Here is a 22574-nt window from a genome sequence, read left to right as displayed (position 1 = left end):
TATTCAATCATGGATCCATATATATCCAATGTAATATCCACATAAAAGTTTGCAATCTCACCACTTTGGACACAACCAATTTTTTACATAACGAAAAAGGAAACATATATTGTCTCTAAAACCATACTCTAAGATTTGCAAGGCCTTTTCAAGGCAAAACTTCAAAATTGTACCTAACCTCAAAATCATCAACCAAGTGAGAATTAATTCCACCACCTACTCTCTCGCTCCTCCTCTTCTCATAATCTGCATCATCTGTAGGCAACTGATACCTACAGACCGGACACGTATTCCTAATACTGAGCCATGGCAAAATGCACTCCCCATGGTATAGATGGCAACAAGGCATCCTAGTCACCTTATCCCCAACAGCAAACTCATCCTTACAAACTGCACAAACAACCACATTATTGTTCTCCTCGATTTCCTCCTTCGTCAACACCACGGAAGGCAAATTCTCCACCACAGACTTTGCAGCCGGTGGGCTGCCCTTTAAAGCATTCTCATTCTCCACCAACTGCCCAAAAAGGACATCATATTGCATAGTCAAAATATAATCTTCCGGAAGATTAATGCGTGGAACTTCACCCCCATCACTATTATTTTCTTCCGAATTCTCAAACTCGAAAGTCCTCTCTAAATTATTCACCGCCAACAGAACTTCCCATTCTACATTCCGCTCTTCCTCCACTCTTTCATCATCACCTAAACTCGAGTTCTGACCTTCTGAAGACGAAATATCAGATGAAACAGATATTTCCTCAATTCGATTGATCACTGAGTTCAAATTCTCCCTCTCATCAAAATGAATTCTCTCACTCACCTCCTCCCATTCAAACTCCTCCCTCTCATGCTCGCTAGTATGATAGTTGTTGTTACCAAGTACAAAGCTATCATGATTATCATCACCGTTATTAATAAATCCTGAATTCACCTCGAATTCCTCAGAATCAGATTCAGAATCCATGTCCACCACCCGAAGGCCCAGGCTTGACCCGAGACCCGGCCCAAATCCAAATTCGAGTGCCGATTCCTCCGCTCGACCAGAATCGAGCTCCCAAATTGGGTCTTCCTCCACGGCGGGCTGACGTGGTTCGAACAGATCTGTAACGAAATTCATCTGCTCATCATCTTCTTCACCCCCAAAAAAAAAGCAACTAGGGTCCTCGAACTCGCACCCAGAATTCTCGATTTCAGCGTTCAAATCAAACCCGAAATCGAACGTCGTGGCGTAATCATCAAAGAAAGAAGGGTTCGACGAAATACTGGGAGGGGAGAAGGAATCGAAATCGAAAACAAAAGGGTTCGAATGATGATAGAATTCATCTTCCTGTGGCTCAGTTTCTTCTACAGGGGCAACGGGGCTTCGGGCCGATTGCGGTGGGTGGGGGTGGTGGTGGCGGTGGAGATTGGAAACCTCCGCCATTGGAGAAATTTGTAGTATAGGAAGTGATTGCGTTTTCTGATGTGATTTTAATTTGTTTTCTTCTCGATAAAAAAAAGACCTCTTTATGGTCTTTTTTAAACGTGTTCTTCAACCCCCCCCCCCCCCCCATCTCATGTATTTCAAATATAAAATCATAAAATATTCTTTTTATTTAAACTACTCAAATATTTATTAAATTTATTATATAAAAACATAATAAAAACTGTAATAATAAAGTAGAAAAGGAAGAGAGGAAATGGGAGGAGAGAAAAGAAAATACAAATATAAATAAATTAAGAACAAACGTTTCGAAGATAGATAAAAAATAAATTTAAAAGACTAACTCAATATTATCTAAATAGTCTTTTATAATTATAAATTTATTCTTTTTGTGTCCAATATTTGGTTTAGTAATACTTGCAAGAAACAATTGCTTGGCCCCTTTGTTGAAGATGTCAAACACTTACTCAAAGGATTGTAACCTTGTCAAATCACCAAAATCAAACATACTTTTGTCAAAAAAAAAACGTTGAATTATAAGACAGGGTAAATTACAATGAGTATTTTAAAATTTTACCATAATTATAAATATTTATTTATAATTTAAAAAATTATAAATACTTATCAAAATAGATACTCGTCTAATAAATATCCCGACAGTTCATTGTTTGGAATATTTATTATACTTATTATATTGGAATTGAGAGCAAGACTGCAAATGATCCTTCACTTAATCTATGTTTCTTACGAAATTTGGGATTCATACTCCTTTTAAAAGAATTGAGTGTTGTTGAAAAACGGAGTAGAATGGGAGATGATGATGTTTCTTGAATTCCCACCAATGTGTTTACAAAAGAATAGTTGTGGACTTAGTAATAGTGTATTATATCCTCTTCAAAAATGCAAGTGGAGTTGTTTTTGAGGTACTGTTTGTAAAGCATTTGAATTGCATAATTTTGAAGCTTAGAAAGATCTGAGTTCAGAATTTAGATTCAACAAATACAAAAGAATAGATGAAATGCGTGCTTCTGAACAAAGGAACAGTACCTATTGAGCTTGTTCATGCTCTTCTGTCCGACGGAGGAGAAATCCGCCAAGCATGAATTCAAAACCTGATGGCTGCTTATTTCTTGACCAGACTCTTCGATTTGCAGCTACACCCTCGATTTCCGAATTTCCTCCCCAACCTTCCAGTATGTTTCTGTTCAATCTCTACATTTGCACAGAGGAATCAGTCGAGCCCGTTTTACAAGAAGACATTTTCGCATATATTCCAAGAATGCTCCAATGGGAGAGCCCTGGGACCGGGCCGACAAGCACATGCTCTGATGATAGTGTCCGGCTTCAAACCCACAATTTTTGTTGCCAACTGTTTGCTCCAAATGTACATAAAATGCTCCCGCTTGGGGTGTGCTAGTAAAGTGTTTGACAGAATGTCTGACCGTGACAGGGTTTCGTGGAATGCGATGATTTTTGGGTATTCGATAAGTGGGAAAATAGGGTTGGCGCAATCATTTTTTGATTTGATGCCTGAAAGAGATGTGATTTCTTGGAACTCTTTGATTTCAGGGTACTTGCAGAATGGAAATTGCTTGAAGTCGATTGAGATATATATGGCGATGGGGAGAGATGGCGTGGGTTATGATGAGACCACTTTCGCTGTTATTTTGAAAGCATGTGCAGCTTTAGAAGATTACGATTCAGGGCGACAGGTACATGGAGTTGTAGTCAAGTTGGGGTTTCAGGCTGACGTAGTGACTGGGAGTGCAATGTTGGATATGTATGCAAAATGCAAGAGCTTAGCTGAATCACTTTGCTTTTTTTATCAGATGCCAATTAAAAATTGGGTGTCGTGGAGTGCGGTAATTGCAGGTAGTGTTCAAAATGATGAGCTTGTTGGTGGACTAAAGCTATTCAAAGAAATGCAAAGAGTGGGAATTGGGGCCAGCCAGTCTATATATGCCAGTATATTTAGGTCTTCTGCTGGTTTATGTGATTTAAGATTGGGTTGTCAATTGCATGGCCACGCACTAAAGAGTGATTTTGGAGCTGATACCATCGTTGGCACCGCCATGTTGGATATGTATGCTAAATGTGACAATTTGCTTAATGCTAGGAAGGTGTTCAACTTGTTGCCAAACCATAATTTGCAATCTTATAATGCATTAATCACTGGATATGCTAGAAGTGATCTTGGATTTGAAGGTTTGCAGCTTTTTCTGTTATTATTGAAGTCTGATCTTGGATTTGATGAAATAAGTCTTTCTGGGGCATTTAGTGCGTGTGCAGTTATCAAAGGACATTTGGAAGGAATGCAAGTACATGGATTAGCAATTAAGGGTCCCTTTCAGTACAATATTTGCGTGGTGAATGCCATTTTAGATATGTATGGTAAATGCGGAGCATTGTGGGAAGCTCGTCAAATATTTGACGAAATGGATAGAAGGGATGCTGTCTCCTGGAATGCGGTAATCGCAGCTTGTGAACAGAATGAAAATGAAGAGGCCCTATTACTATTTGTCTCTATGCTTCAGTCAGGGATGGTACCTGATGAGTTCACCTATGGGAGTGTTTTGAAAGCTTGTGCAGGTTGGCAAGCTCTGCACTGTGGGAGGGAAATCCATGGCCAAGTCATTAAGTCTGGGATGGGGTTGGACTCGTTTGTTGGAAGCGTCCTCGTGGACATGTACTGCAAGTGTGGGATGATGGAAGAGGCGGAGAAGCTTCATGACAGGATGGAAGAACAGACTTTAGTATCATGGAATGCAGTCATTTCTGGGTTTTCATCAAATGAACAGAGTGAGGGGGCTCAGAAGTTCTTCTCTAGAATGCTAGAAAATGGAATTAAACCTGATAACTTTACTTATGCTACAGTTCTTGATACTTGTTCAAATGTAGCTAATGTTGGCCTCGGGAAGCAAATCCATGCTCAAATAATCAAGCAAGATTTGCAGTCAGATGCGTACATTATCAGTACACTAGTAGACATGTACTCAAAGTGTGGAAACATGCAGGATTCTGCTTTGATGTTTGAAAAATCGTCCAAGCGTGATTTTGTGACATGGAATGCCATGATTTGTGCCTATGCCCACCATGGTCATGGAAACGAGGCTTTACAGATTTTTGGAAAAATGCAGCTTGAGAAGATAATACCAAATCATGCTACTTTTGTGGCAGTCCTCCGTGCTTGTGCACATATCGGACTTGTAGATGAAGCACTTCACTACTTCAACTTAATGCAAAATGACTATGGGCTAGAACCACAGTTGGAACATTACTCATCTATGGTGGATGTGTTAGGAAGGTCAGGACGACTTGTCGATGCTCTGAAGCTTATTCAAGAAATGCCCTTCCAGGCTGATGATGTGATTTGGAGAACTCTTCTTAGTATATGTAAGATACATGGTAATGTTGAGGTGGCACAAAAAGCAGCAAGTGCTCTTTTGCAATTGGACCCTCAAGACTCTTCTGCTTATGTTCTTCTATCAAATATCTATGCTGAAGCAGAAATGTGGAGCGAGGTGTCAAAGATGAGGAAAATGATGAGGCATGGTAGGCTGAAAAAAGAACCCGGCTGTAGCTGGATTGAGATCCAGTCTGAGGTACACATGTTTCTTGTCGGGGATAAAGCTCATCCAAGATGTGAAGAAATATATGAGAACCTGGATATGCTAATTGCGGAGATGAAATGGGATGGCTATATAGCATATGGTGAGATCACGACAAGTGATAGAGAAATGGTAGATGACGAACAAGAACTATGTGCAGTCTCCTCTTTCTAAGCTATTCTGATAAAATCTAAGGTCCAACCAGTACAACAGGAGGGCACCTAAGATCCAGTTGAAGAACTTAAAACTGGATCCACATTGGATGCAGATGAAATGCTCAACACTAATCAATTCGGAGGTTTAGGTTGTATTTAATTAGAGGACAAGCATATTGGACTAACAGCAAGTAGGTGGTCATTGCACATTGTTCAGCTAACAGAAGAGAAGTATTTCCAACCACAGCCAATAACTAATAGGAGAAGAGTTTCAACGGATTTATAGGATCTGAAAAACATAGTCCTTCTGAGGTTCCACCAAGCCTTCTTCTGTATTTGACTGTTCATGAATCAATATATAACGAGTGTTCTGTCTTCTCATGATACATTTATAAGTGCAGAAATTTAATCACAATCTCAAGAGCTGCATGCTAATGCAATGCGGCAGACTAAAGTACAGAAAGTGCACGACTGCACAAGAATCTTTTGGAGTTTCTGTAGTGAAATACCATGTGAGTTGCCTTAGTTACATAACTGTCAAAACATTTACTGACAAGGAACACTTCCTGTGCGCAAGACATCAAAAACCTTGTTGTACGGACCTAGCTTTATGTTACAACAGAAACAGTCTATAATCTCTCAGCCTTTCTATTCTGACCAAGTTTATTGCGTTGAAAATCAGCTCAAGTGAGGCAACCAATTAACCCATCAAAATCCTTCAAAAAAGCTGAAGTTTTCCCAAAGGTATAGCATCTAAACCATTTGGTCCAAGGATAAGCACCGGCTCCAATACGATTGAGCGAACCCCTCACTCTGGGAACAGGAGAGGAATAAATCCTGAAATTGCCAATAAAAGAACTACCATGCACACATACATGAACTTGATCTGCCTCACATCTATATTTCTCACAGTGTTAAGATTAGAAGCCGAATCAGTGTGTTCCATCTCAACTTCAGTTGTTGCGAAGTCTCCAGGAGCATTGCCAGTCTGAAAGCAAATATTAGTTGATGTATTAGCAATTGAAATCCAAATTTCAAATAATAATGAAGAGATAATCAGCAATTTTATCCCAAAAATAAAAAATATGTGAGAAAGTCATGGGTGGGGATATCAAAGTCATCATGGAAAGAAAATATTTCAATGAATCAGATGTTTTAAACAAGTCAAGCACTGAAACAAGCCTAAAACGACGAAACTGCGAAGGCTTCTAAAACTATGGATATCAGAAAGAGAAATTTCCAGGCTCTGACTTAAAATATAGTGTGATAGTTGATACAAAGCAAGCATCTGGAAGTAGCATAATATCAATTCGTGCACCACATATGTCAAATTGCAATAATCAAAAACAGATGCTCCTACAATGTTGCTCTAAGTGAATCATCTTTATTTGGCTGATTACTGAATGGAGAAAGCAAAACTAATTTGAAGGTGGGTCCTGCGGATCAGTCTCAAAATTTGGTTCTACTAATTACAAGAGCTGCAAGGAAATGAAAGTAGAAGAAAGATAGTAATTTGTGGTAAATGGTCATTTTTATTGCCAATGTTACTCAAGACTTGTTGCACACTTTCAATACAAACTATTTGATTATTATACTGTCATGGCACATCTACAATATGCGAGTGCAGTGATTATAAGTCAAAAGCTCGCATGTCTCAATATCCATACAGACTGTTTAGGACATTTTTGAATCAACTAAGATACCTGCAAGTAAACCATACTTATGTAATAGTTACTACAAACAAACAGGGAGTGAAATGAGAGAAGCACCAACCTCGTGAATGGTAGCTAAAGACCCCAATATTTCCTCACTACTTCCTTTTCTAGAAATTTCATTCTCACTATCATCCTCAGATAGTACAGGTTCATTTGCTTTGGCATCATGACTTCCAATTGCAGTAACTGAATGGTCCCTCTTTATTTGCTGCAAGTACATCACTGCAACTTTCTTCTCCTTTGTTAATGATGATATCTGGGAGAAAGAATAACAGAAAAAATTGTAGGACTAAAAGCAGACAGTATCAAATAACAAATGAAAACTACCATAAATTCCGTCAGAAGTTCCAAAAACTCTAGTTACAGCACCAATCATTAAAGTTCTTTTCCAGGGGCTTCTATTTTCTTTCTAACTTTTTCCCCAGCAGGCATGTACATGCCTAGGTATCTGTTGAGTGGCTCATGAAAAAAATAAAATAAAAGATAATTCAAAAAACTTGTTTCTACAACAATGAAGATAGAATAAATTACCAAACGTTTTTAGACGTACGAAGTTCAAGTCGCATAGCTTTATCCCATTCTTCTCCATATATTCTTGAACTTTAAAACTCGCTTAAAGGAGTGTTCAAGGTTGTATGACATTCTGCATGGAACTTTATCAGGCAACATGCTGTCTCATCTATCCATGACAAATCATATGCCATTAACTAACAATTCCATTTAAATTCTGTTTACAATAAAGTGAGTTAAAATTCCCCATTCTTTGGCGAAAAGATTTTCTGTTTGCTTCTTTGTCCAGAAAAATTAAGAACTTGCTCTGGAGTAGAAAGGGAGGAAAAATCAGAAAAGACGCACAAAGATTTAAACCTAACATATGAAGAAAAATGCCTGTTTATTAGTAACCAACTTCAGGACTTAAGTATGAATAGATAATACGTACCTGCTTATGAAGCCGTTCTCTTTCAAGAGCTAGCTGCACAACTAAATCTGCAATTAATTTAGTCCGCACCCTAATATCTTTCGCACTTTCTTTTTTTGCTTCATCAGCCTGATGCAAAGACGTCTCCAAGTGTTCAACTCTACGCCTTAGAAAAGTTACTTCTTCAATGAGTTCTGCATTGGACTCAGACAATATTATACATTTCTCTTCAGTACTCTCAATCTCACTTTCAGCCCTCGAAACCTTTAACTTTAGATCTTTTATTAAGTTATCCATATCCTTGATTGTGCAATCTAACATGCTTAGCTTCTCTTGACTAGCTTCAGAAGATGCCACTGCATGCAGTCGCTGAATTTCAGAGTCCTTCAACTGCTTCTCCAATTGGTCCACCCTCTTAGTTGAATCAGCAGTGCTACTCTTCATGCGGCTCATCTCTTTATCAAGCTCCATCTTAGACTCTCTAAGCAATTTACATTCAGCTTCAATAATCTCAGCTCTCTTTTCAGCTTCAATAGCTTTTCCTGCCAGTTCTTTGTTTTGCTCTTCCTTCACATGGTGTAGTTGAGACTCAGATTCCCTCAGTTTCTGCTCTATTGCGTTAACCTTTTCCACAAGTTCAGTCCTGGAAAACTCAGAGCCCCGCAAAGCACAGTCTTTGTCTTTCAACTCCTCAGTAAGATCTTGAAGTTTGGATCTCAACTCCCCTTCTCTCTGAACTGACCCATTTATACTAAATTGTGCCATCTGGATTCTCCCGAATAGTTCTTTCGAGATCCCCAAGAGGATTTCTGCATTATTTTCTGCCTCGAACAGTCTTTCCCATATATCTTCAGCTTCTTGTTCCATACAGAAGACTTCTTGTTGTAGCTGAAGTTTTAGATCTTCTTCAGTTTGTCTAGACTCAGTTAGCTTCTTCTCAAGATCCATTTCCCGGGCCAGAGACTTCTCCAGCATTTTCAAGATATTTCTCTGCTGCTCTGCAGTATGCATTCTAATCTTTGCATTTGAATCTTCAAAGTTATCATTTTCCAAACTCTTGTCATCTTTCCCTGCCAACATCCAGTAAATCATTAGACAAAAGAAAATCATTTCCTAAGATTTACAGTTTTAGAGAGTGGTGATTCAGGCTAAACACAGATATGAAAATATGTTAGCGGATGCAACAGTAACATAAATAAGAAAATGCCGAGAAGTTTCTCTGCCTGATGGCTGTTTGGGACTGAAATCCAATTAAATTTGCAAAAATTAATAAAACTAATATTGTTCGAAATGCAAAAGAACATTAAAAATCATCCAGGTAACTCCAAGAAACATGGACTCAACATAATGATAAGATCAAATTGAATCAAGGATGTCCAATCCCAACCCCAACCAGCTGCACCCATGAGGGAGGTTTGATAATTTATATCAAACTAGAGATTAATAAGAAAGGGAAGCACATTACATTTTTCCTCTCCTGAAGAAGCTAACAAGATCCTGCGGAAATTGGCAGACTGCACCTTTAAGCCTGCAACCTGTTCAAATGAACGCTTCAGGGAATCCCCACAATCCTGCAACTTTTCTTCCATTTCCTTAAAAGAATCACCCAGCTGCTCGAATGAAGCCTGGAAACCAGCAATCTCAGTCTGAAGAGCAGACAGAAAACTCTCCAGTTCCCTGACTTCAGAGTCCAAAAAACCATATAAAAGGTCAAATTCTAATGCTTTCTCAACAGGACCTTCAGAATTATGCTCTTCCTCCGATGCAAAAGCCTCAAAATCATTTTCCCTTGAAGCCACATGCATAACAAGTATTTCCAAGTTAACCAACTTTTCAGATGAACATGCTAAATCTAGTTCAACCCTAGTTAAAACTTCTGCTGCACTTTCTAGCTCACGAGTAGCATCTCCACCGGATGAGACAGCTTCAAGTGAATCAATGTTATTTGACTCAGCCTCCACTTCATTAGAACTGACATTTTCAATAGAAGCAGGTCTGTCTTGAATACTGTCGGAAATCATTTCAACTGTTCCAATCGGCTCACTTTAGATCCTGAAAAAGGAATGATTCTGTATTACAATATTATGGATGTCAATTGAAGGTCACACTCTCCCGCAAAAGATGACTCAAAAGGGAGAAAATGACTAACAGCATGAAAATTATTCTACAAAAGTATTTAAAAGTAACTTACAACAAACCAAGTCTAGACGAAGTCATGGGACTTGTTCACCACAACATTTGTGTTGAGATAGAGATGTTTTGACATTAGTTGTTAACCAAGCTAAAACATTTATATCAAAGAAATGTTTAAACCCATCAATATTAATTTTACGCACTTATTATAAATGCTGAACGACATACAATGTCTTGTGCTAAGAGACGTTTATCTTTCTCTACATAGTTATTTCTTTATTTAAGTGAGGAAGAAAAGACTAGAAACGGAAAATAAGGAACAAGAAAAGAACTAAACTAGACATATTTTTATTTTGCAAGTAGAACTCTAAGGATTTTGCTTGTGCATTAAATTGCTTCTTTCAGAATAAACTAATAAGCTCACCACATTAGGAAAAAAGAAGATAGAAACTTTACCCAACGGAACTGATGCTGACAGACACATGAACCGCCAGCAATCCCTTCATCACATAATTCATGAGTTGAGAACTATAATCATGGGAGCAGTGACTCAATGAAAACAATGCCCTACCATGGTTCTCATTTTGCTTTATTCATTCATCCTACCCCCATCCCTCAAATCCTTCAATGAATCTCCTCCCCCAAAATCATACCTAATATTTGCATCTACAAGCCCCTCAGTGAACTCTAACATAGCAAGCTTAAAGAAAAAAAAACAACAACAACTGCAGCTCGCTTTACACGAATTCTAGAGCAATCTCCGCACACACAGATACAGCAGCAGGAATCAAAGTATCGCATAGGATTAAAAAAATAAATACACAAAAAACCTCTTCGCTTCATAAATTTGAAAAAAAAAAAAGAAAACGGTGATAAAAACAGCACACGCATAAATACGATATGATCGAAAAACATAAAGTACCAAAAATTATACATATAAAAATTTGAGAGCTTACCGTTTAGAAAATTTGGGTTGGTTGACAGTGAGAGTGGAAGTAAAATTTTAGTTTAATTGTTGTGTCGTTGTTAGCTGATTCATATTCTTTTCTATTTTGAAGTTTTATTTTTATTTTTGGTAAGAGTAACCGACCTGGTCACACTACTCTAGCCCACTGACGCTTGCACGTGATCACGTGCGGGCAGCATAACACTACATGAGTTTTCAGATTATTTTCAGCACTCTCTTATACGACCTATACTTACATTATTATTGACGTCAAGTCACTTAAAATACATACATATGCCCAACTCCCCAACTACAATTTCTTCTGCCCCAAATATTCCTCTTATTATGCTTTCAACCCCTCTTTATACTACACAATGCATTTATAGGGGTGCAACAAAATCAAATTTAATTCATTGCTTGTGCACACCATATTTTTCGTATGCCCAATTTAATAAATATATACAACTATACAAGCATTTGATAATCTTTTCTTTCTTTCTTTTTTTTTCTTGAAATGTGATTCGGGTCGAATTATTCGATCTCCTGAGACGGTCTCACCGCTGTTCGACTAACTCTTCCGGAACAGGTTTTGGATCCCCTGAGAATAAAACAAGAACCGTGAGCTCGTCGGGTATGTCCCCGACAATGACCCTCCGACGCTCAAGTTAGGTTGATCGAGAGAAATGTATTCTATCTCAAAGTTCGATCTCAATAAATGTATAGCAGTTACCTCATTTATGGCGTATCGGGGTCTATTTATAGTACACAGTTGTACGGCAAGTACTGGGCCACGTGGCCTCATCTGGTTGATCCCATTCTAATCGAACGGCCGTCATTGTCCGGGTCTTCTGTCAGCTCCTACGACCCGGGTCGGGTCCTCTGCGACCCGCCCGTTGTGAAGTACGCGGATCCGATCGCGGAAATGACCATGCTACCCTTAATGAAGGGCTTTTCAGTCTTTTTGCGGGGGGATTATACATACACCCATCATTACTCCCCCACTTTTTCAAAGTGCAAGTTCGTTGCCTTTGAGGAAGTCGAACCGTCGCGTCCGTTGATCGCGTACACGTGGCAAGATCTCCTCAGTTCGTCCGGGCGCGTTGTTCCATAGTGGATCTCCTATAAATACCGCCTCATTTGACTTCTCGGCCCACCTCACGCAAAGACTTCCAGCGACCAAGGCTCACAACCACGAGTTCGTATTCGATCTGCGGCTTCCAGAGTCATCCTGCTTTCAGGTACGATGCCTTCCAGCTCTAGCTCGAATTCTGAGTCGCGATCTGGCCCTAAGCCACGATCTAGATCAGGGTCATCATCTCGTTCTGAATCTGCTTCTGGGTCCTCTTCCGAGTCTGGTTCTGGTTCGTCCTCAGGGTCCGGGTCTAGGTCTGTCTCTAGGTCTTCGCATGGGTCGTATTCTACCTCTCCCAAGAGGAATAAGAAGTTTTCGGCCACCAAACTTACGGATAAACAGGCTGGACCTTCGGTCCTTGCTAAGTTCCAGGATCGGCTCGCTAAAAACCCTTGGGAGGCCGTGGTCAGTACGGTTAGGGTTCCTGTAAATAAGATTAGAGAAAAGTACCACATCCCCTCCGATTTTGACATCCTGATCCCTGCTGCCTTCGACCGTATGCATCGCCCTCCCGAGGGGTTCACCGCTTTTTCTATCAAACACCTCGATGCCGGGTTGAGATTTCCTCTGGCTCCCCCGGTGGCCGCGATCTTGAATAAATTGGGGTTATGCCCTATGCAGCTTTCCCCGAATTCCATTACCCATATAAATCTTTTTGTGGTGATGATGCGATATCTAGATTTAGACCCCAGTTTTGATAATTTTTTGAGTTTATATTCTTTCACCACCTCGAAGCGATCTGGTAGTCGAGGTTTTTTCTATCTTTCGGCCAAACCAGATTGCGGGTATCTGAGCGCCCTGAAGTCGAATGTAGGAGCTTGGTTAGATCGCTACATTTTCATTCGACCTCCTAGTGGTGTCTGGCCTTTCAAGAACGAGTGGACTAAGTATAAACCCCTTCCGAAAACCTGTGGTGGGGGGCTGGAGGGTGACCAAATAAGGAGTCTGACACTTTATAAGTATGATCCCAAGAAGCTTCTCAATGAGAAAGTTTTGCAATTGTCTGGGCTCTCTCCAGCGTCCCTTCACATCGAAGAGTCCTTAGGTGATTTTCTTCTTCGGTCTCACTTGCTTTCATCGCTGTAGTGTTCGCGTATGCTAACTTTTCTCTGCTCGCAGATAGTATCATCATGAGCACGCGCACGGCTATGCGGCGGATCACGGCCCAAAACAAATCCAAGAAGGGGGGTGAGATCGCCAGTTCCTCGGATCCGAAAGGGAAGGGCAAGGCGGTTGCAAGTGCTAAAGATTTATCTTCGATCCCACCTTCCTCCAAAACGCTCGCCATTGCCACTCCTGACGGGCAACAACCCATTGCAGTCGATAGCGAGGGTACACCTTCCGGCCCCGATGATCATCTCGGTTATAACTCCTCGGAGTTAGACCTGGGTTTGGACGAAGCGAGCGGGGGCCACGGGATCGATCAGGGAAGCCCAGGTCTGCCTGAGGAGCGATCTAAGAAGAGGAGGCGATCCCCCCCGAAGAAAGGACAAGGGCCCAAGTCCAAGTTAGGGCCTGGCGATAAGGGCAAAATGAAGGAGCCCGCTGAGGCCTCTCACCCTCCTCCAAAATCGCATGGCCCGAGCGTGCTGAGCAGGATGGCTAAGGAAGCCGCAGATAAAACCAGCGTTGATGAAGATCGGGACAAATTTTTGAGGGTGGCGCAGCTCGCCACATGTTGGGAGGATAGCCGGGCATCTCTTCGAGGTAATGTGCCGCCTCCCGAATGGCAGGATATGTCGAGCTCATCGCTGTATGGCGAGGCCGGAGGGGATACTTTTGCAGTCTACAATTCATTCGTCTCCGTTCGCGATCAGGGAGCACTTGTACCGAATAACCCTATTCGGCTCGAGGAGTTCGCAGCCCACTCCCTGGTCCAGGTATTTCATCGGTTGGTTTCCTTCGATCTCCCCTCTTTTGTGCTATTCATTGCTTTTGGTTTTGCAGGCTATGACCTTTCTTCGAAGTTTGAGCCTCAAATGCACCCATTACCGGAAGAGTTACATTCAGACTGATCAGAAGGTGCAAGATCTGAGGTCTCAACTGGCCGAACGAGACGAGACAGAACGCAAGCAGGAGGATAACCTGCTGGCCTTGGGGGACGAGGTGCAGAAGTTGCGAGCCGAGCTCGATGTTGCCAAGAAGGAGAAGGAGATTCTTCGTTCTGAGCAAGAGGTGGCCCTGGCAGAGGCCAAGAAAGAGGCGTTCGAAGCCGGACGTGAGGTCGGCCTCATTGAAGGCCACAAGCGTGGGTTGGAGGAAGGCCAAGCTGGTCGCATTCTGGTTGAAGAGCATCAGCGAGCTTTGGCCGATTCCCGGATGTCTGCGGTTCGTGATTTTTTGAAGACTGACACCTTCACGACCGCTCTTGAGATCAAGTCTGCGGACTCGTTTGCCAAGGGCTATGAGACCTGCCTGTCTCAAGTCGAAAAGCTCAGTGGCTTTCATGAGTCTTTTGACCGCAGCACGCTTGACATCTCGCTTGATGGCGACCTTCAACCTCTTCCTCCGGATCCTGAGCTAAAAGACGATGAATTTATGGTCCTGAGGGACGAACTGGAGGCCGAAGCTGACGCCTGATTAGTCCCGATTCTTCTATTTTGTGGTAGGATTCTGAGCTGATTGATCCAAATGTAAATCCTAGAAATTGTTAGGACATCATTTTTTGTACACAGGAGGATGGGGTAGAAATTTTGGTAACCCCTGTATATGACGTTTTGTTGAATGAAAAATGAACTTTTGTCAGCTCGCTTCCTTTGCTATATTTTCACATTTTCTTACAGTTCGCTTTTTGCTTGTGATCGTCTTTTTCGGATCGCATATTGGACGCGTCTTTTTCAGTTCGCGTTTTGATTGCGTGCGTCTTTTTCAGATCGCATATTGGACGCGTCTTTTTCAGTTCGCGTTTTGATTGCGTGCGTCTTTTTCAGATCGCATATTGGACGCGTCTTTTTCAGTTCGCGTTTTGATTGCGTGCGTCTTTTTCAGATCGCATATTGGACGCGTCTTTTTCAGTTCGCGTTTTGATTGCGTGCGTCTTTTTCAGATTGCACATTGGACGCGTCTTTTTCAGTTCGCGTTTTGATCGAGTGCAAGTGATGACAGTAATGTACGCACGAACATAAGCACAAAACAAATGTAAGCACAGAAACTTTGATAAATCTCGTTGTGTAAATTACAAGGGTTGTGAATACCCAATAATACAATGTTTAAAATGGATGCGATCTTCCTAACCTTTGAGAATTAACAATCTGCTAGAACTCTCCCCGTGTAGTTTTGTTCGATCAGTCACCTTGTTCGACCCTTTGGTTGATGACCTTTCACAGGCTCCTTGCTCGATCTGTTGACGGCCTTTCACAGGCTCCTTGTTCGATCCCTTGATGGCCTTTCACAGGCTCCTTGTTCGATCCTTCAGTTGATGGCCTTTCACAGGCTCCTTGCTCGATCCTTCAGTTGATGGCCTTTCACAGGCTCCTTGCTCGATTCTTCAGTTGATGGCCTTTCACAGGCTCCTTGTTCGAGTTGACGGCCTTTCACAGGCTCCTAGCTTCAGGCGTAGAACTTCTTCAGGTTTTGTATGTTCCAAGGGCGTGGTAGATCGCGACCTTGCATGTCTTGCAACCTGTATGTACCCTTCTTTCTGATCTCGGTCACTTTGTAAGGGCCTTCCCAGGGTGGTTCTAGCTTTCCCACATGTTTTGATGCCTCCACCTTCTTCAGCACAAGATCTCCTACCTGCAGCTGGCGCGGTCGAATTCTACGATCATGGCTCTTCATCATTAGGCCCTTGTGATGCAGGATTCGGGCATATGCAGCCTCTCTTTTTTCTTCGATGATGGTGAGGTCGAAGCTTCGTTCGGCTTGATTCGCCTCGGGCTCGTACTGCATAACTCTTTGCGATTCCTCCCCTATTTCCGCAGGAATGATGGCCTCGGTTCCATATACCATGCAGAAAGGGGTTTCACCCGTGGCGGTTCGTGGCGTTGTTCGGTAAGCCCACAAGACCCCGGGCAGTTCGTCGACCCACGACCCCTTGCTCTCGAGGCGAGTCTTCAAATGCTGCAAGATCGTTCGGTTCGTCACTTCGGTCTGCCCGTTCGCTTGAGGATTTGCAACTGCTGTGAAGTGTTGCGCGATCTTCAACTCCTTGCACCATTCTGTAATTTTCCGGCCCTGGAACTGCGTGCCGTTATCAGATATTAATATTCGAGGTATTCCAAATCTGCATATAATATTCTTCCAAATGAAGTTGATGACTTCCCTCTCCGAGATTTTGGCTACCGCTTCTGCTTCGACCCACTTGGAGAAATATTCGACCACTACAATGATGAATTTCTTTTGGGCTTGTGCGGGAGGAAAAGGTCCTACGATGTCAATTCCCCACTGGTCAAACGGGCACGCTATCTTGATCGGTTCCATCGGTGTTGCCGGTTGATGTATCAAAGAAGCGTACTTCTGGCAGCTCTCGCATTTCCTCACCAGGTTCTTGGAATCTTCGACCAACGTGGGCCAGAAATAACCTTGCCGCATCACCTTCTGAGCCAGCGACCTCGCTCCCGAATGATTACCGCAGCTTCCTTCGTGTATTTCCCGCATCACGTACAGGGCTCTCTCTCCATCCAAGCATTTCAGGAGGGGGCCATCCACTGTTCGTTTGTAGAGTTGACCATCCAACAACGTGAATCGGGTAGCGCGAAATTTCACTCTTTTTGCTGCTTGTGGGTCGATGGGCAGGATGCCTTCTCCAAGATACCGTATGATCTCGCTCATCCACGATTCGGCCTCTGAAACGACCTGAATTTCTGTTCCGCTCGTGAGCGCCGACCGGTCGCGCACTACTGCAGTGATTTTGCGATCTTGGATTCCATCCATTGCTGCCCCAAATTTTGACAGAGCATCTGCTTTGTCGTTTTCCGCTCGGGGAACTTGTGAAAGCGAGCATCCACAAAATTTTCTCATCAATCGCTGCGCGATCTCTTTGTACTGTGTCATGGTTCTCTCTCTTGTCTCGTATGCTCCTTCAATTTGCATAGCGATCAGCTGAGAGTCGGTAAAAACCTCCAGATCGCGAGCGCCTGCCTCATACGCTAGCTCCAGCCCTAATACCAATGCCTCGTATTCCGCCTCATTGTTCGTTACCGGGAATGATAGTCGAGCAGCCACTTCTATCTCGATGCCCTCGGGTCCTTGGATCAATATGCCCGCTCCTCCGTTATTCGCATTCGAAGACCCATCTACATGCAGCATCCATTTCGAACAGGTATGGTCGGGAGCCTCAGGTTCTTTCGGATCGCTGGACAACTCTGTGATGAAGTCCGCGAGCACCTGTGCCTTCTGGGCCGTCCTGGGCTGGTATTCGATATCATGTTGCCCCAATTCGACCGCCCATTTGATTAATCTTCCGGAGGCCTCTGGTCGAGACATCACATGCTTGAGGGGGTGGTTCGTCAGCACTACTATTTTATGCGACTGGAAATATGGCCGCAATTTCCGGGCAGTCACTACTAATGCCAGAGCGAGCTTCTCCATCTCTGAATACCGCAATTCCGCCCCTTGGAGCATTTTACTGACATAGTAGACTGGATTCTGATTGTTAGCCTCTTCCCTTATCAACACGGAGCTGACCGCGTTCTCGGACACTCCGAGATATAAGAATAGCGTCTCCCCTTCTTTAGGATTTGCGAGCAACGGGGGTTTGGTGAGATACTCCTTCAGTTCTTGTAAAGCCTGTTCGCATTCTTGAGTCCATGCGAAACTCTTGGGTTTCCTCAAGGCTTTGAAAAATGGTAGGCTTCTATCTGCTGATCGCGATATAAACCTGCCCAAAGATGCAATTTTTCCGGTAAGCTTCTGCATATCTTTGATCGAACTTGGCGATCTCAGGCCCATAATGGCTTGTATCTTTTCTGGGTTCGCTTCTATTCCTCTTTCACTGATCATATACCCCAAAAACTTCCCACCTGTCACTCCAAATATACATTTGTCCGGGTTGAGTTTCATTCCATGCGACCTCATGATGCTGAACGCCTGAGAGAGGTCTTTGATGTGATCCTGCGATCTCTTACTCTTGACCAGCATGTCATCAACATATACTTCCATGGTTCTCCCGAGCAGGTCACCAAACATCTTATTAACCAATCGCTGGTAGGTTGCCCCCGCATTCTTCAACCCAAATTGCATCATGTTGTAGCAATAAATCCCTTTATCCGTAACGAAGGAGGTTTTGTCTCTATCCTCTTCTGCCAGTTGGATCTGGTGATATCCTTGGTATGCATCCATCATTGAAAAGAGTTCGAACCCTGCGGTCGAATCCACCATGGTATCGATCCGCGGCAGCGGGTATGGGTCTTTAGGGCACGCCTTGTTCAGATCCGTGAAATCCACACACATCCGCCATTTTCCCGAAGATTTTGGGACGAGCACTACATTGGAAAGCCAGTTCGTGTATTGGATTTCCGATATATACCCAGCTTTCTGCAGCTTCTCGACCTCTTGCCTGATAGCGTCGTTCTTTTCCCTGCTGAAATTTCTCTTTCTCTGCTGCACAGGTCGAGCAGTGGGGTCTACATTCAACCGATGTACGATGACCTCTGGGTCGATCCCGGTGAAATCCGACGGACTCCATGCAAACATATCCGCGTTCTTTCTTAGAAAGTCGATCATGGCCATCTCCCCTTCGTTGAGACCGGAACCTATCCTGGTCGTTTTGCTGAGGTCCTCTGTAGCGAGCTGAACAGCCTTGTATTCTTCGCTGGGTTTCAGGTGTTCAGCTTCATATGGTCGGGGCTCCGCGTCCTCTCTGACCTTCTGTTTCTTCGACCTCGGTTCCCCCTTTATCGACAAATTGTAGCATTTGCGAGCCTCCTTCTGGTCGCACGATACCTCTCCGATCCCATATTCAGTGGGGAATTTCATCTTCATATGGTATGTGGAGATAACCGCCCTGAACGAATTCAACCCCGGCCGACCCAGTATGATATTGTACGTGAACGGGGTATCAACCACCAGGAATTTAACCATCAGCGTCTTTCTCTTCGGCTCTTCGCCCATGGACACTGGCAGCTCTATCGTCCCTAGCGAGGCCACTTCACTTCCTCCGAATCCGACCAGCGGAGTTTTTACGGGTTCAAGTCTCGCATTTTCTAGCCCCATCCGGTCTACAACACTTTTAAAAATTATGTCCGCTGAGCTCCCGCTGTCTATCAACACTTTGTGGACGGTGAAGTTCGCGATATCGAGCTTGACGACCATGGGGTCGTTCTCTCCACCGTCCTCCAATCTGTCCGAGCTGTTAAATGAGATGGCTTCTTCGCCCTCCACCTTCAGCACGAGTTCCTTCTGTCTCGCCGATCCGGCTGTCCGGGCACATCTCTTCCGTGTTCGACTCGAATCTCCCGCAGCCGATCCTCCCGCAATGGTGTATATGACGCCTTTAGTGGGTGCGTTGTTCCCTCCCATCGGGGGTTTGTCTGTCCTTGATGGGCCCGGATTTCTGTCTCGGTCCGGGCTTCTCGATCTGCTTCTCCTTCCTCCCCCTCCGATCTTACAGTTTGGGGGCACGCGATCTCGGAAGTGCCCTTGCCGAACGAGCCTTTCGATCTCGTCTTTCAGCTGGTAGCATTCTTCTGTGCTGTGTCCTCTCTCCCGATGGAAACGGCAGTACTTGTTAGACGTTTTCTTGGTAGGGGTGTATCTCGTATGTCTAGGCCATTTCAGCACGTCGGCGTTCTCTACCATCATCAGAGCCTTCTCCCGAGACATGGCCAAGGGGGTGTAATTGTGGTATTTCGGCACATACTTGGGCTCCCTCCGTTTCTCCGCTTTCGGTTTGTCGTTTCCCCCTCTTCCCTCATGAGGTCGCCTGGGAATGTACTCCCGCTCCCTTCGTTCCGAGTCTTTCATCGCGTTCATCTCCTCTTCGTCAATATATTTCTGTGCTATCGCCATCAGTTGCTCAACATCGTAGGGCGGATCGCGCGCGAGGGCGGAGGCGAAAGAGCCCTTCCTGAGTCCGTGTATGAGGATACTCACAAGCATGTCAATCCTCAACTCTTGCACCTCCAGGGTCTCATTGTTGAATCGACCCATGAAATTTTTCAGCGTCTCATCTTCCCTTTGCCGGATGTTGAAAAGATGGGTAGCCGACCTCTTTTGTTTCTTCTTGCTCGCGAAGTGGAAATTGAACTTTTGCACCAGCTGCTCGTAGGACTCGATGCTTCCACGGGGCAGGTTCGTGAACCATTCCTGAGCCTTTCCCGTCAGTGTGGTCGCGAACAATTTAGCCATTATCGGGGCTGATTGTCCGTAAAGATTCATCACCATCTCAAAGGCGGCCACATGCTCCTGGGGGTCTCTCATCCCATCATATCTCCTCAGATCGGGTACTCTGAACCCGGGTTCAACGGTCTGAACGAGGATTTCGTTACAGAAAGGGGAGTTCTTGTTCTGCGCGACAATCTCCCCCCGTTTCTTCAACTCGTCGATCTGTTTGTTCAAGCTATGTATCTGTTTGCCCACGCTCTCCACTTCGGCCCTGGATATGACCGGTTCTCTTCTTTTCGCGCGTCCCTGGCTGCTGGAACCTGCATCGGATGATGCCGGTCGCTTACTGCGATGGTCATGTTCTCCCTGAACTCTTGACTCTCTTATTGGCTCCACGTTTTCGAATAACTGCCTTCTAGCAGTTTCTTTGACCAAGGGGGTCGCTGTTCTCCTTTCATATTCTACTATAGCCTTTCGGCTTGCCTCGTCTATCATTCTTTGCAACTCATCCTGAGTGATTTGGATGGTTGCACCTGCTCCTCTCCTGGGTGTTTCTTCCTCGGCGGCATTTCTCCTCGATGAACCCTCCATAACGATAGAATTCTCAGAGTTCCCACAGACGGCGCCAACTGATCCGGGTCGAATTATTCGATCTCCTGAGACGGTCTCACCGCTGTTCGACTAACTCTTCCGGAACAGGTTTTGGATCCCCTGAGAATAAAACAAGAACCGTGAGCTCGTCGGGTATGTCCCCGACAATGACCCTCCGACGCTCAAGTTAGGTTGATCGAGAGAAATGTATTCTATCTCAAAGTTCGATCTCAATAAATGTATAGCAGTTACCTCATTTATGGCGTATCGGGGTCTATTTATAGTACACAGTTGTACGGCAAGTACTGGGCCACGTGGCCTCATCTGGTTGATCCCATTCTAATCGAACGGCCGTCATTGTCCGGGTCTTCTGTCAGCTCCTACGATCCGGGTCGGGTCCTCTGCGACCCGCCCGTTGTGAAGTACGCGGATCCGGTCGCGGAAATGACCATGCTACCCTTAATGAAGGGCTTTTCAGTCTTTTTGCGGGGGGATTATACATACACCCATCAAAATGTCTATTTTATCTTTCAATTAATTTTCTCCATTAATTTTATAAAAATATTAATTCATATTCATCAAAATGAGGAAATCACACGTGAAAGGCAAAAGCGCCTCTAGGCACCCAAGAAATGTCTTTCTAACGAGAGTTTCAAGTACCTATTACTAGTTAATTGATTCAATGTAACTTATAGTTGTTGGAAATATTTCGCCCATGCCCACCTGATACACCCCTCACTTTGAGCGCAGCCCAAATGTGCTGCCTCGATCCATCTCCATTTCTCAACTCACTAATCTAATTCAGTTTATCGATCCACACCCATTATCTGACCCGAACCTACCACTTCTACTTATTTGTTGTGCTAATCCTAATTTCTTCCGCCTGTGTTATTTTCTTTCTTTCTTCTTCTGTCTCCTCGTCTTCTTCCCTCTTCCGTCTTCTCGGTTTCTTGTTCCGCCGTCTTCTTCTTAAATGCCTTCTCTTTTATTTAAGGCAGTCAGTTTTCTCTTACAAAAGAAGAAGAATAGACAAAAATAAAAAAAATTGTCTTCCCCCTTCTTTGTGAACAAAATACTTTGTGGAATATCATTTCCCGAGTGTTTTGAGAAATATAACAATGTTTTTTAAGTGATTTTTTGTGATTCTAAGTGAGAAGCCTAAGTGGTTCTTAGTGGGTCTTTGTAATCTAGCCTTAGTGGATGTGTGCTTTTGCAATCGTGAGGGGTTGTCGGTTGGTGGTGGTGTTTGGGCCTCCTCTTTGCCGGATCTGGCTCTTGAGCCAAATTCTTTTACTGTTTTCGCTCTTGTATAATCATAACTGTCTATTTATTCTTTATTCTTTATTTATTCATTAATTTTGTAATTATATTTGTATAAGGGTTTTCAAACTCATCATCATCTCTGTAACAGTTTATCAGAGTTTGTTTGGGACCATCACTGCTGGGATATATTCCCAGCAATAGTAATTATATGTTATATATGATAAATTCATATGGGGGTGAGGTCATATATTCATTTAAAAAATAATGTGGAGTATGATATAAACGACATTTCATAAAGCAATATTTTGTTCATTTTGATTGAAAATCCCATTATTTTGTCTACGAAAAGATGCTTTATTGAGATGAAAATGCTTTAGACTATTGGATGATTATATTCGATATTTCCATGTGTAGCCTCGTCAAA

General features: G+C 43.4%; 3 protein-coding genes across 6 annotated transcripts; 1 reads left to right on the top strand and 2 right to left on the bottom strand.

Annotated features, from left to right (window-relative positions):
- LOC105177649 (uncharacterized) lies at nucleotides 1-1506 on the bottom strand. Its single transcript, XM_088884689.1, has one exon. It carries the CDS (start codon nucleotides 1424-1426, stop codon nucleotides 149-151), a length of 1278 nt encoding a protein of 425 aa, XP_088740815.1. The 5' UTR covers nucleotides 1427-1506; the 3' UTR covers nucleotides 1-148.
- Nucleotides 1507-2134: 628 nt separating this feature from the next.
- Nucleotides 2135-5575, top strand: LOC105177564 (Pentatricopeptide repeat (PPR) superfamily protein). The gene has a single exon (XM_011100766.3). It carries the CDS (start codon nucleotides 2542-2544, stop codon nucleotides 5206-5208), a length of 2667 nt encoding a protein of 888 aa, XP_011099068.1. The 5' UTR covers nucleotides 2135-2541; the 3' UTR covers nucleotides 5209-5575.
- A 69-nt stretch (nucleotides 5576-5644) lies between these two features.
- LOC105177565 (WPP domain-interacting tail-anchored protein 1) lies at nucleotides 5645-11065 on the bottom strand. Of its 4 annotated transcripts, none has more exons than XM_011100768.3 (5): nucleotides 10913-11065; nucleotides 9289-9875; nucleotides 7845-8893; nucleotides 6963-7160; nucleotides 5645-6177 (listed from the first exon to the last, which is right to left on the bottom strand). In XM_011100768.3, exons 2-5 carry the CDS (start codon nucleotides 9842-9844, stop codon nucleotides 5998-6000), a joined length of 1983 nt encoding a protein of 660 aa, XP_011099070.1. In that variant the 5' UTR covers nucleotides 9845-9875; nucleotides 10913-11065; the 3' UTR covers nucleotides 5645-5997. The 4 variants fall into 4 exon arrangements, with proteins under 4 accessions (XP_011099070.1, XP_088740814.1, XP_020554745.1 ...); XM_088884688.1 differs by having other exon boundaries at nucleotides 9289-9892; nucleotides 10913-10997; XM_020699086.2 differs by lacking the exon at nucleotides 10913-11065 and adding an exon at nucleotides 10413-10858.
- Between the last annotated feature and the right edge of the window lie 11509 nt (nucleotides 11066-22574).

This window comes from Sesamum indicum, linkage group LG9, assembly GCF_026168435.1.
Source record: "Sesamum indicum cultivar Baizhima isolate 11 linkage group LG9, ASM2616843v1, whole genome shotgun sequence".
NCBI classification, from domain to species: Eukaryota; Viridiplantae; Streptophyta; class Magnoliopsida; order Lamiales; family Pedaliaceae; genus Sesamum; species Sesamum indicum.
Note: the sequence above shows the minus strand (reverse complement) of the source record. Positions and strands in the feature narration are given on the sequence as shown.

Bases quoted from the DNA above. Each gene is read 5' to 3' on its own strand.
- LOC105177649 (XM_088884689.1), bottom strand. From the start codon at position 1,426: ATGGCGGAGGTTTCCAATCTCCACCGCCACCACCACCCCCACCCACCG.
- LOC105177564 (XM_011100766.3), top strand. From the start codon at position 2,542: ATGGCTGCTTATTTCTTGACCAGACTCTTCGATTTGCAGCTACACCCT.
- LOC105177565 (XM_011100768.3), bottom strand. From the start codon at position 9,844: ATGATTTCCGACAGTATTCAAGACAGACCTGCTTCTATTGAAAATGTC. The intron at 8,894-9,288 runs GTAATGTGCTTC...GGATGTTGGCAG, and splicing joins TTCTTCAGGAGAGGAAAAAT to GGAAAGATGACAAGAGTTTG. The intron at 6,178-6,962 runs GTTGGTGCTTCT...ATTTGCTTTCAG, and splicing joins CTTTAGCTACCATTCACGAG to ACTGGCAATGCTCCTGGAGA.